The sequence below is a fragment of the Saimiri boliviensis genome, chromosome 12, assembly GCF_048565385.1.
Source record: "Saimiri boliviensis isolate mSaiBol1 chromosome 12, mSaiBol1.pri, whole genome shotgun sequence".
Taxonomy (NCBI): Eukaryota; Metazoa; Chordata; class Mammalia; order Primates; family Cebidae; genus Saimiri; species Saimiri boliviensis.
The window spans coordinates 99,243,833-99,256,018 of record NC_133460.1 but is presented as its reverse complement, the minus strand read 5'-3'; the positions used below and the strand labels follow the sequence as shown (position 1 = coordinate 99,256,018).

Sequence of the window (12,186 nt, the reverse complement as noted above, 5' to 3'; positions counted from 1 at the left end):
GATATCAGAGGTCAAAGACCAACTCAATGAAATAAAATAAGAAGACAAGATTAGAGAAAAAAGGATAAAAAGGAACGAGCAAAGTCTCCAAGAAATATGGGACTATGTGAAAAGACCTAATCTACGCTTGATAGGTGTACCTGAATGTGACGAAGAGAATGAATCCAAGCTGGAAAATACGCTTCAGGATATTATTCAGGAAAAATTTCCCAACCTAGTAATGCAGGATAATATTCAACTCCAGGTAATACAGAGAACACCACAAAGATATTCCTCAAGAAGAGCAACTCCAAGGCACATAATCGTCAGATTCATCAGGGTTGAAATGAAGGAGAAAATACTAAGGGCAGCCAGAGAGAAAGGTCAGGTTACCCACAAAGGGAAGCCTATCAGACTTACAGCAGATCTCTCAGCAGAAACCCTACAAGCCAGAAGAGAGTAGGGACCAATATTCAACATCAAAGAAAAGAACTTTCAACCAAGAATTTCACATCCAGCCAAACTAAGCTTCATAAGTGAAGGAAAAATAAAGTTTTTTGTGAACAAGCAAGCACTCAGAGATTTCATTACCACCAGGCCTGCTTTACAAGAGCTTCTGAAAGAACCACTACACATAGAAAGGAACAAACAGTATCAGCCTTTCTAAAAAATACCAATAAGTAAAGAGCATCAATATAATGAAGAATTTACATCAACTAATGGGCAAAATAGCCAGCTAATATTAAATGGCAGTATTAAACTCACATATATTATTATTAATTCTAAATTTAAATTGACTAAATCCCCCAATCCAAAGACAGACAATTTGGATAAAAAACTAAAACCCATCAGTATGCTGCATCCAGACCCATCTCACATTCAAGGATACACAAAGACTCAAAACAAGGGATGGAGAAAGATTTACCAACCAGAGAGCTAAAACATTTATAGAACTCTCCACTTTAAATACACAAAATATAAACTCTTATCAGTACCACATCATATCAACTTAGAAGTTTAAACGAAATGTTGGTTGGCTCCTTGTTTGTTATTCTCTTCCCTCATTTTCTTTTATGTCTCCATTATTAAGGACAATTATAGGCATACCCATATTTAGACTGCATTCTAGCCCGGGCAATAAAGCAATACCCCCATTCTCTCTCCCTCTTCCTCTTTCTCCCTCTTCTTTATTCTTTTTCTTATTATTTTTTTCTTTCTCAAAAAAAAAAAAAAAAAAAAATTCTCGGGCTGGGTGCGGTGGCTCATGCCTGTAATCCAAGCACTTTGGAGGCCAAGGCGGGTGGATCACCTGAGGTCGGACGTTCAAGACCAGCCTGACCAACATGGTGAAACCCCGTCTTTTAAAAAAAAAAAAAAAAAGGCACATTCTAGAAATGAAAAGGACACTATGAAATTAAGAACACCTTGGATGAGTTTTACATGCACAGCACAGCAAAGAAAGAGTTAACTTATTTGAAGACAGGTCAATAAAAATGATCCAAATGGAAACATAGAAAAAATCATGGAAGAAAAAGAATGGAGCAAAGGAGACATGTGGGGCAAAGATAAGCAATCTAACATATTTATAATTGGAGGGGGTGGGGATAGAGAAGGGAGCAGAAGGAATATTTAAAAGATTTAAAAGATAAGTGAAACCTAGTAGAATAAAAGAAATTGATGCATAGGTATATCATAGCCAAACTGATGAAAACCAAAGATTAAAAACATTTTAGGCTGGGTGTGATGGCTCACAGCTATAATCCCAGCACTTTGGGAGGCCAAAGTGGGAGGATCATTGAAGTCAGGAGTTCGAAATCAGTCTGGGCAATATAGTTGGACCCTGTCTCTATAGGAAAAAAAAAAAAAATTAGCTGGGCATCCCATACCTGGCGTTCTTGTAGTCCAAGCTACTTGGGAGGCTGAGGCGGGAGCTCAGAAGTTTGAAGTTGCAGTGAGCTATGATCACACCACTGCATTCTAGTCTGGGTAACAGAGGGAGACCCTACTCTCACCCTATTACAAAAATACATTATTTTTTTTGAGATGGAGTCTTGCTCTGTCACCCAGGCTAGAGTGCTATGGCACAGTCTAGGCTCACTGCAAACTTCACCTCCTGGGTTCAAGTGATTCTCCTGCCTCAGCCTCCCGAGTAGCTGGACTACAGGCATGCACCACCACACCCAGCTAATTTTTGTATTTTTAGTAGAGGCGGGGTTTCACCATGTTGGCCAGGCTGGTCACAAACCCCTGACCTTGTGATTTGCCCACCTTGTCTTCCTGAATTGCTGGGATTATAGGCGTGAGCCACCACACCCGGCCCCAAAATACATTTTTTAACAGAGGAAAAAAATATACTTTATCTTCAGAGGTACAACAGTAACACCAATTGCAGTCTTTTAAACAGAAACCTTGAAAAAATAAATGGAATGACACATCTTCAAACTGCTGAAAAAAAGAAAGAAAAAGGTGTCACTAGTGATTTTACCTACACCAAAAATGGATTTGTTGTTCATCATCTCGTGCTCATGACTATTTGTGGGTCCTCTGCAACACTCTTTTTTTTTTTTTTTTTACAGAGTAAAACATCACTTTTTATTTCTTCTGAGTATCTACATTCAATTGCTTTGCCTAAATTAACAAAAACACAGAAATACATATGGTTTCTGGTGACAAGTTATCAAAGACAGTGGGGGACATGATCTAAATGTCCACAGGCAAGGCTCGGTCTCCAGAGGGTTATGATGTCTTCCTCATACCTCTCTCTATTGTAGAATTTCAGGCTTCACAGTTCTGTAGTGTTGAAATCACCTATGCTAGGTTACCTACACTGTAGCTTTATCCTCCTTTAAAGTGACCTTTGCTTTTATCCACTGGCTTTAATCTGCAATCAAATATTAACGTAACCCCATTAGGAGTTTGGTATTCCACTGACTATGAGCAACAGCTCTCTACCTGTATATTGGAAACATAATTTGTATTAGAAGCTTCTTTTCTGATTTTTTTTGTAAAATAATGTTGATGTCCCAGTGGTTAGAGAAATGTTTTATGCCTTACAAGTGTTAGATTGGGAGTTCAGTCACAAATGATATATCATGTATGTCAGTTAAGAATTTAAATGAAGCATGGCTGGGCATGGTGGCTCACTCCTGTAATCTCATCACTTTGGGAGGCTGAGGTGGGAGGATCACCTGAGGTCTGGAGTTCAAGACCAGCCTGACCAATATAGAAAAAACCCATATCTACTAAAAATACCAAATTAGCCAGATGTGGTGGTCGCATGCCTGTAATCCCAGCTATTTGAGAGGCTGAGACAGGAGAATCGCTTGAACCAGGTAGGTGGAGGATGCAGTGAGCTGAGATCTCACAATTGCACTCCAGCCTGAGCAAAAAGAGCAAAACTCCGTCTTATAAGAGTCAAAGAATAAGAAAAAAGAATTTAAATAAAGCAGTTCAATAATATAAGCATCAGTGCCATCACTAGGTTGCCGTCACTAGGTTGTAGGTTTCTTTTGCTATGATTTAACATATCTAAGTAGTGACTGAGAAGGCTTGTAAAACATGTGTCTTCAATAATTCCGTGGATTAATCTGCAGAACAGTGAGAACTTACTGTGGCTAATGTGTTCCTCCTGGTCTATCTATGGTATTCAGAATGATCATCCAGTCATTTTTTCAAATATCCCTCACCTCTTTCTTGGAATTAAAGCAACAGATGAATAATCATTGATGATTAGGATAAACTGGTTGCCTCTTCTGATCTCTCAAATATTCCATTGAACTTCCACATATCTAATTCTCAAACTGCTCAAATGCCCTATTGATATGGGTTGGCTCTGTGTCTCCACCCAAATCTCATTGTGAATTGTAAATCCCCAAGTGTGGAGGGAGGGTCATGTAATCCCCACATTTTGAGGGAGGGAGGTGATTGGATCATGGGGGTGGTTTCCCCCATGCTATTCTTGTGATAGCGAGTGAGTTCTCACGAGATCTGATGGTTTTATAAGTGTCTGGCATTTCCCCTGCTTGTACTTTTCCCTCCTGCCACCATGTGAAGAGGGTCCTTACTTCCTCTTCGCCTTCCTCCATGATTTTAAGTTTCCTGAGGCCTCGCCAGCCATCCGAACTGTGAGTCAATTAAACCTCTTTCCTTTATAAATTGCCCAGCCTCAGGTAGTATCTTTGTAGCAGTGTGAGAACGGACTAATACACCTGTATTTCTTGCTTTGTTTCAGGACACTAGTTCCTGGCGTGGGTACCTTTGGATAGCTAGTACTTTTTATTCCCTGGCTCTTGCTGGGGGACTAGAGTCCATTCTTATCTCCACCTTGGTTCCCTTGTACTGATTTCTTTTATGATGGAGCCTATATCTAAAATGTTTAACATCTTTGCTCTGCTCTACCAAATGCTGCCACTAGCCCTCATGTCTAGATTAGAAGCCCTTCCAAGTTTTACATTCTGGCCTGACTTTGGACTAGATTACTTATTACCCTGTTTAACTTTGTCTCTCCTTTTACAGCCCAACTTTTTTCTCAGTTGTAGGAGCCCTACAACTGGGTACTTTTCAAATATTTGTTCATTTTACTTATCCTTGTGGAACTTCACCCTGTATATGTGCAGCTTAGTAAAAACTAAGGTCTAAGGAGCACTCTTCTGTAGATTCCTGTAGCTCTTTCTCCACATAGTTTCCTCTAGGCACTTAATCCACACCTTCCATCCACCATGGCCTCTCGGGACCATGATTGTTGTCTCGTAAACTCAGTGAGACCACTGAGCTCTGTTTGGGTTTCTCCCCCCTTCACCTGTGGCCTGGGAGTTTCCTCTAGTCAGAAGCCAGGGCATTCACAGGACTCAATTTATTTGCTTCCCTTTTCTCAAGAATCACTGTTCTGGGCTGTCTGTTGTCCAATACCTAAAAACAGTTGTTTCATTTATTTTTTTTCAGTTTTTAGTCTTTTGATTTGGGAAGACAAGTCTAATTCTTACTTCATCATGGCCAAAAGCAGAATTCTAATCTATAATCTCATTTAAATCTTTGCTCTAACTGTAGTTAAGTGTGTCTAATACTCTTGATTTGTTTTTTCTTTTTTTTTCTTAGTTTCTAAAGGCCATTCATTTTGTTAATTCTTTTCAAAGAACCAAATTTTATCCTAGTTCTTTATTTCAAATGTATTGATATGTAGTTGGATTATTTCTATGTAAACAAATTTCCTTTTTCCTCATTTTTGCTTTTATCTCATACCTTACCTTTTTTTTTTTTTTTTTTTTTTTTTTTTTTTTTTTTTTTTGAGACAGAGTTTCACTCTTGTTGCCCAGACTGGAGTGCAATGGCATGATTTCAGCTCAACACAACCTTCGCCTCCCAGGTTCAAATGATTCTCCTGCCTCAGCCTCCTGAGTAGCTGGGATTACAGGCATGCACCACCATGCCCGCCTAATTTTTGTATTTTTAGTAGAGAGACAGGGTTTCTCCATGTTGGTCAGACTGGTCTTGAACTCCCAACCTCAGGTGATACGCCTTCCTTGGCCTCCCAAAGCGTTGGGATTACAGGTGTGAGTCACCGTACCTGGCCTGTCTCATACCTTTTAATGGTGGTCATTTTCCTCTATATAAATATATTTATATATTTATATATCAACGATACAGAAATTCTATTTGTGGTCCACTCCATATCTGTTTTAAAATACTCAATATCTGTTTGTTTTAAAATATCTGTATTGCCTTCATTTTTGAAAGATATTTTTGCTGTTCATGCAATTTTTTGTTTGTTTTTGAGATGGAGTCTCTCTCTGTAGCCCAGACTGGAGTGCAGCGGCATGATCTCTGCTCACTGCAACCTCTGCCTCCTGAGTTCAAGCTATTCTCCTGCCTCAGTCTCCTGAGTAGTTGGGATTACAGGTGTGTACCAGCATGCTCAGCTAATTTTTGTATTTTTAGTAAAGACAGGGTTTCACCGTGTTGACCAGGCTGGTCTTGAACTCCTGACCTCAAGTGATCCACCTGTCTTGGCCTCTCAAAGTGCTAGGATTACAGACATGAGCCACCACACCTGGCCTGTACATAAAATTTTTAATGAACAATTATAGGCTATCAGAATCCTATTGTTTCATGGCTTTCATCATTTCCCTTGAGTCTGCTGTCAATCTGTTTTGTTCCTAGGTTATGTCCTTTCTGTTTGACTGCTTTTTAGATCTTATTTTTGTTTTTAGTGTAGTTCAGTTTCCATACAGTGTGTCTAGGTCTAGATTTCTTTTAATTCATCCTACTTGGTATATATTGTATTTCCTTTATCTATTGATATACGTATTTTGTAATATTCTTAATTGTTTTTTCTTCAAATGTAGTCTTTTTTCCATTTTAAAATTCTTTCTTGGAACTCCTAGTACAAAGTAGATCATCTCATCCTATAGTCAATATGTCTTAACCTCTATTTTGCATTATTTGTCTCCCAATATTTTAGAGCTGTATTTCTAGTGGCTTTTTAATATCTACTACCCAATTCACTAATTCTTTCTTTGGTTCTGTTTGTCTGTTTTATCTATACATTGAGTTTTAAAATTTAAATAGTTGATAGTTATTTATTTCTATTTGGGCTGGAGTGCAGTGGCACAATCTCAGCTCACTGCAACCCCCACCTCCCAGGTTCAAGCAATTCTTGCATTAGCCTCCTGAGTAGCTGGGATTACAGGTGCCTGCTACTATGCCCAGCTCACTGCAACCTCCACCTCCCAGGTTCAAGCAATTCTTGCGTTAGCCTCCTGAGTAGCCAGGATTACAGGTGCCTGCCACTATGCCCAGCTAAGTTTTTTGTATTTTTAGTAGGGACAGGATCTCACCATGTTAGCCAGGCTGATCTCGAACTCCTGACCTTGTAATTCACCCACCTTGCCCCCCCGAAGTGCTGGGATTACAGACATGAGCCACCATGTCCAACCTCTATGTGGTTATTTTTGAAATTTACTAAGTAATTTTTGGTAGTCTCAGTGCTGGCTTAGTTTTATGATGTGTATCTTTTGTTACTTTTTTGTGACTTTATATATATTTTATCTCTTGTTTTACATGTATTATCTGGGAATTATAATACCCAAACTACTTAGTATCTATTTGTTTCTGCTGACTCTCACTCAGCTTGGCTTATTTTCCTGTGTATTTATTCAACTTTTATTATTGCTTGATCATTTTTGCTTGATCTTTATCTATGGAATCCTGGGGGTCTACACTGATGAAGTTTTTTGTGTTTTTTTGAGACAGAGTCTTACACTGTCAGCCAGGCAGTGCATGGAATCATGGCTCACTGCAGCCTCAATCTCCTGGGCTCAAGTGATACTCCCACCTCAGACTCCCAAATATCTGGGACTACAGGCACAAGCCACCACACCTGGCCAGTTAAAAAAAAAATTGTTTTTTTTTTTTTTTTCTTTTTTAGAGATTGGGTCTTGCCATGTTGTCCAGGCTGGTGTCAAACTCCTAGGCTCAAATGATTCACCCATCTTGGCCTCCCAAAGTGCTGGGATTATAGGTATAGGCTTTTACTAAAAAAGAATTATTAAAAAAGAATTTTAGTTTGCTTCTCTTGGGAGCCAGGGATACGACTAATCTGGGTTCATTTTATCCTGTTAGTGGCCTGGCTAAATGAAGAGTCTCAGGCTTAGCTTCTTCACCTTATATATTGCTTATCTAATGTGTTTGCCAGGACTTCCTCCTTGCTTACTACATAGTAGGTATTATAAAGGTATTTGATAAAAACAACTATTGAGTAGTTCAGTGTGCCTTTAAGCTTGAAGTTATGCAGAAAGCAGAATTATTCTCATGCTACTCATGAGAAGTTTATGTTCAGAATGAGAAGAGATGATGAGTTGGCAGCTGAAAAGCTGTGGGAGTAAGACTCAATATTCAATGATTTAAAAAATCAATAAAGAAAAAAATAGTGTACACTACTTTTCCTTCCATTAGAATTTAAAAGAGTATTTTTGGCAAGAGTCAAATAGTAACATCTTCTTTTTCCAAACACAGACTGAAATGTGTTTCATCCCTTTGGTCTATATGAATTTTTATTTCTGGTTTCAACCGATAGACTGTACTTTATTTCCTAACTTTAAAAAGTGGCATTTACTATGTCTCCTAAAATTCCTTGTACTTTACAGTTGGCTTTTACATTGATTTCTAAAGTATTCTCAGTTATTTCAGATGAGACATTTGTTAGGAGATTCAAGCCATTAACAGAAACTTGGTTGCTGTATGATTGGAAGAATTGGTTTCAGATTTCTGAGATTATAGAAAGAGATTCTGAGATGATGTGATTGGCCCTAAAAAGTCATTTTAATGTATCATAACTCCAAATTATAAGAAAATCACATATATTTTAAAATCTGAACTGAGACTTAACCCGAAGAAGACTAAAGCTAAATACATAGGGAAATCTCTTTTTAGCTAAAGATGACCTTTGATAACAAACTTACCATTTTGCAACCTTCCAGGCAGGCAGGCACTGAGTACTTGCTGTGTGCCTAACAGTATTGTGCAAGGTGCCTTATTTGAGACTTATATCTAGGAGTGAATTTTATAATCTTTGGTATAGTCTATTACAAGCATCTTAAGGACAGGAGTAAAATCTGTTCATTATTGGGCTTTTGCCACTCTATCTGTAATTCTGCTATGAGGTTATAAGAACCAGAAGTATTGTGGCAGTTAGAGAAAAGGACTAGATAATAATTAGAAGAATAAAAATAGGCAGAGGGCAGTGGCTCACACCTATAATCCTGTGGGAGGCTGAGGCAGGCAGATTGCCTGAGTCCAGGAGTTTGAGACCAGCCTGGCCAACATGGTGAAACCCCATCTCTACTAAAAACACAAAAATTAGCCAGCATGGTGGCACATGCCTGTGATCCCAGGTACTCAGGAGGCTGAGGCATGAGAATCACTTGAACCCGGAGTCGGAGGTTGCAGTAAGCTGAGATTGCACCACTGCACTCCAACATGGGTGATAGAACAAAACTCTGTCTCAAATACATAAATGAATAAAAATTAAAAAGAAGGCATGCAATTCTGGGACTTCTCTATCTTAATAGTATCATATCTGATAGAACATATGCTGTGTATATTTCCAGAACAAATTCAATTCAACAAGACTGCCTTAGTCCCTGATTTCAGAGATTTGGGGAGATTAGAAAAGACTTACAACAAAACCATTAAGCAGCAACACAAAGCAATGTATTAAGTAAATACAGGTGATTCTGAAAGTACATGCCACACAAGTTGATTGAACAAGATCGATGTGGGTTAAAACAGAAGGAGAACCTTTCCTAAGATGTTATATGAGTTGATTTGGGTGGAGAGGAGGGCATCAGGGAAGAAAAATGAGAATAAGCAAAGGCAGGGATACAGGAAACACATTATTTTGTTGGGAAACAGAGGGAAAAGTAGTCAGTTTACAGTAAAATGTTTGCACAGGGAGTAGCTAGAGATGGCACTGGCAAGGTAGGAGAGTATAGATTAAGAAAGACCTTAAAATTTCAGTGAATTTTAAACTCTGTGTGGGTGTAGATCATGTCTATCTTGTTCGCCATTGCAACCCTAGTATCTACCCTAGAGACTGGTGCGTAGTATGTGTTCAATAAAATGTTGCTGGGTCAATTAATTACGTGGATGAAAACACTTTGAAATATTGAGTCTGTGTCTGGAGATCAGTGAGGACCCACTAGAGGTTTTGGAGTATAACCTCATAGTAGATCATGAACTATGTCATGTTATAAATAGAAAAAGTATTCTCAAAGCAATAGGCAAAATAAACCTGGGAGGTGGATGGTAGGGAGGCAGTGGAGGCTGGAGGATGGATGTAGGTGGGGCAACCAGGCTATTCCTGTGATCATGCTTTGAGTGAGAAATGGGTGGACTGAGGATAGTGGAGAGAAGAGTTGTTTTGAGACGTAAGCAACTGAATTGTGATTCACTGGCAGATTTTCTGCCTAAAAGACAGTGAAAGGGAAGTTGTCAAGATGGATAAACAATGAGCTGATTTTTGTAGTTGGCATTTGAATCTGAGAATTTCTATTCTCATTACGAATCCTTTTTCTAGTAGTTCCTTTCCCACATGATTATTTGGTAGAGTTTTCCTCAATAATGCTCAGTTATCCTCCATCATTTATTTGTCCTGAAAGAATATGTTCACCTACTTTTTAATATTTCTGAATCATCAGAACTATTATACAATTCCCATCACATCAGGATGGATTTGGGCAATGCTAACATAGAAAATAACTAGAACATCTGTTTCTCTCTGTGTGTCTCTTTCTCTCTCTCTCTCTCTCTCTCTTTTGAGATGTGTCTTGCTCTGTCACCCAGGCTGAAGTGCAGTGGTGTGATTTTGGCTCACTGCATCCTCTACCTCAAGCGATTCTCAAACCTCAACCTCCCAAAGAGCCGGGATTATAATCGCCTGCCATCCTGCCCGGCTAATTTTTTTTTTTTTTTTTTTTTTTTTTAAGTAGATACAGTGTTTCATCATGTTGGCCAGGATGGTCTCGAACTCCTGACCTCAAGTGATCCCCTGCCTCGGCCTCCCAAAATGCTGGGATTACACGAGTCAGCCACCATGCTCAGCCATAGAACATCTGTTTTGAGAGTGCAAACAGGAAGAGAAGACAGGGCGGGAGAGTGGAATCCCTCCTTTTTAGTTTAGAATTTCTGGGTCTAGTGGCTTTTTATTACGTTGCTTATTAGCGTCAAGCGCTAGTTGATAAACCTCCAGGGTACTAAGAGATTTTTCTTGTATTTTCTCCTTTTTATCCTGACATATAGAAAAAGTGGATGTTGACAGTGGCCACCAGCCCGGCCCAGCCCCGACTCTTGAGAGTTGATGCAGTAAATGAAGTGCATGTACAGACCTCCCTTGAGTGTCTGTTGGTTCAAGATCGGGTGCTGGGTGGGGGGACCCTGACGCCCAGCGCTGACTCGAGGGTCGCTGGACGAAAGTCCCGCCCCATGCCACCCCCCACCCCCCACCCCCCACCAGGCTTTCTGAGAGCCCCGCCGACTCGGAGGGGCTCGTGGGTCGCGCCCCGTGTGTGGATGCGGGCTGAGCCCCCTCGGGAGACCGTGGTCTTCGCTCTCCTGCCAAGGGCATCACTTAGGAACGAACGACCCTTTCTTGCTTTCTTTCTCCGGGACCAAAGCAGAGAGCTGAGAGCCACCCGGAGCACCCACGTTATTCTTCCTCTTACTAAGAAGCCGAGCGGGGAGAGGGAGGACGCAGACCCTCCGCGCTCGGGGACAGAGCCCCGCCCGGCCCCGCGGCACAGCGGCTGCTGGACCCGGGTGGGCCCCGGCGGCTCGGGGCGGGGGAGGCGCGCCCCGCCCAGCGCGGCCGCGGGTGTCAGCGTTGCCGCGCCCGGCGGGTCCCCGCGGCCGCTGCGTCCCCGCCCGTCGGCCTCGCTGCGCGGAGCGGGCTACCAGGTGTCCTGCGGGCGGCGTCCACGCACCGCGAGCCGGGGGGCGCCGGGGGGCTGCCTTTCTCCCGCGCCCCGTGGGGCTGTCGTCCGCCTTCCCGCGGCGGCTCCCGCTGCCTGCACCATGTCCGCCAGAGGTGAGTGGGGACCAGGTGGGCACCGTCCTCCGACCCCGGCGGGCCGCCCAGGTGCGGGAGGGCGGGGGAGCTGCGGCAGCCGAGCCGGCCCCGGCCCGGCCTGAAACTTTGGCAGCAGATTCCGAGCTCGGGGCTGCCGGGGGCCGGGGGCGGGGGAAGGAAGCCCTAGCCCTTGACCTTGATCCCCGGATGTGGGCGAGCCCGAGGGCCGAGGTCGGCGCCCAGCTCACCTGTGCCCGCCGCGCGCCTGGGCGGGGAGGCGTGGGGGATGGGCTCGCGCTGGCTGCCCTGCGGGGAGCTGTGCAAGGGCTGACCAGGAGGGAGGAAGAGACATTTTTTCCTCCTTTCTAGTTACCATTTTGCAGCTCGGCTATGGAAGGAATCCAGGGCTTGATGCAGCACTATTTAAAGCTGCAGTGCTTACACCCCATTTAAAAAAAAAAAAAAAGTAAATTCCCCACCTGTACTACCCTCTGCATGAATCTCCCCTTCCACTCCCCACCCATTTTCTTTCTGGAGTAAAACAATTACTGCAGGTGAAATGGGTGGAAGGAAAAAAAAAAAATCAGAATTGCTTTTCAGGCAAGAATAAAGGGAATGTATTTCTTGCCATCTGGAGCCAGCGATGA

The 12,186-nt window shown here is 42.0% G+C and overlaps 1 protein-coding gene across 11 annotated transcripts in view; it reads left to right on the top strand.

Annotated features, from left to right (window-relative positions):
* ABLIM1 (actin binding LIM protein 1) overlaps nucleotides 1-12,186 on the top strand; it is a 403,495-nt gene that overhangs the window by 40,033 nt on the left and 351,276 nt on the right. For 3 of the 11 annotated variants that reach the window (XM_074382918.1, XM_074382920.1, XM_074382919.1), the window contains exon 1: nucleotides 11,348-11,557. The exons of 1 other annotated variant lie outside the window; for it this stretch is intronic. In XM_074382918.1, coding sequence (XP_074239019.1) covers nucleotides 11,545-11,557 — 13 coding nt within the window. In that variant the 5' untranslated portion in view covers nucleotides 11,348-11,544. Of the gene's footprint in view, nucleotides 1-11,343; nucleotides 11,558-12,186 lie in introns of those variants that run through there. 7 more of the 11 variants (XM_074382917.1, XM_074382916.1, XM_074382921.1 and 4 more) reach the window with 6 other exon arrangements.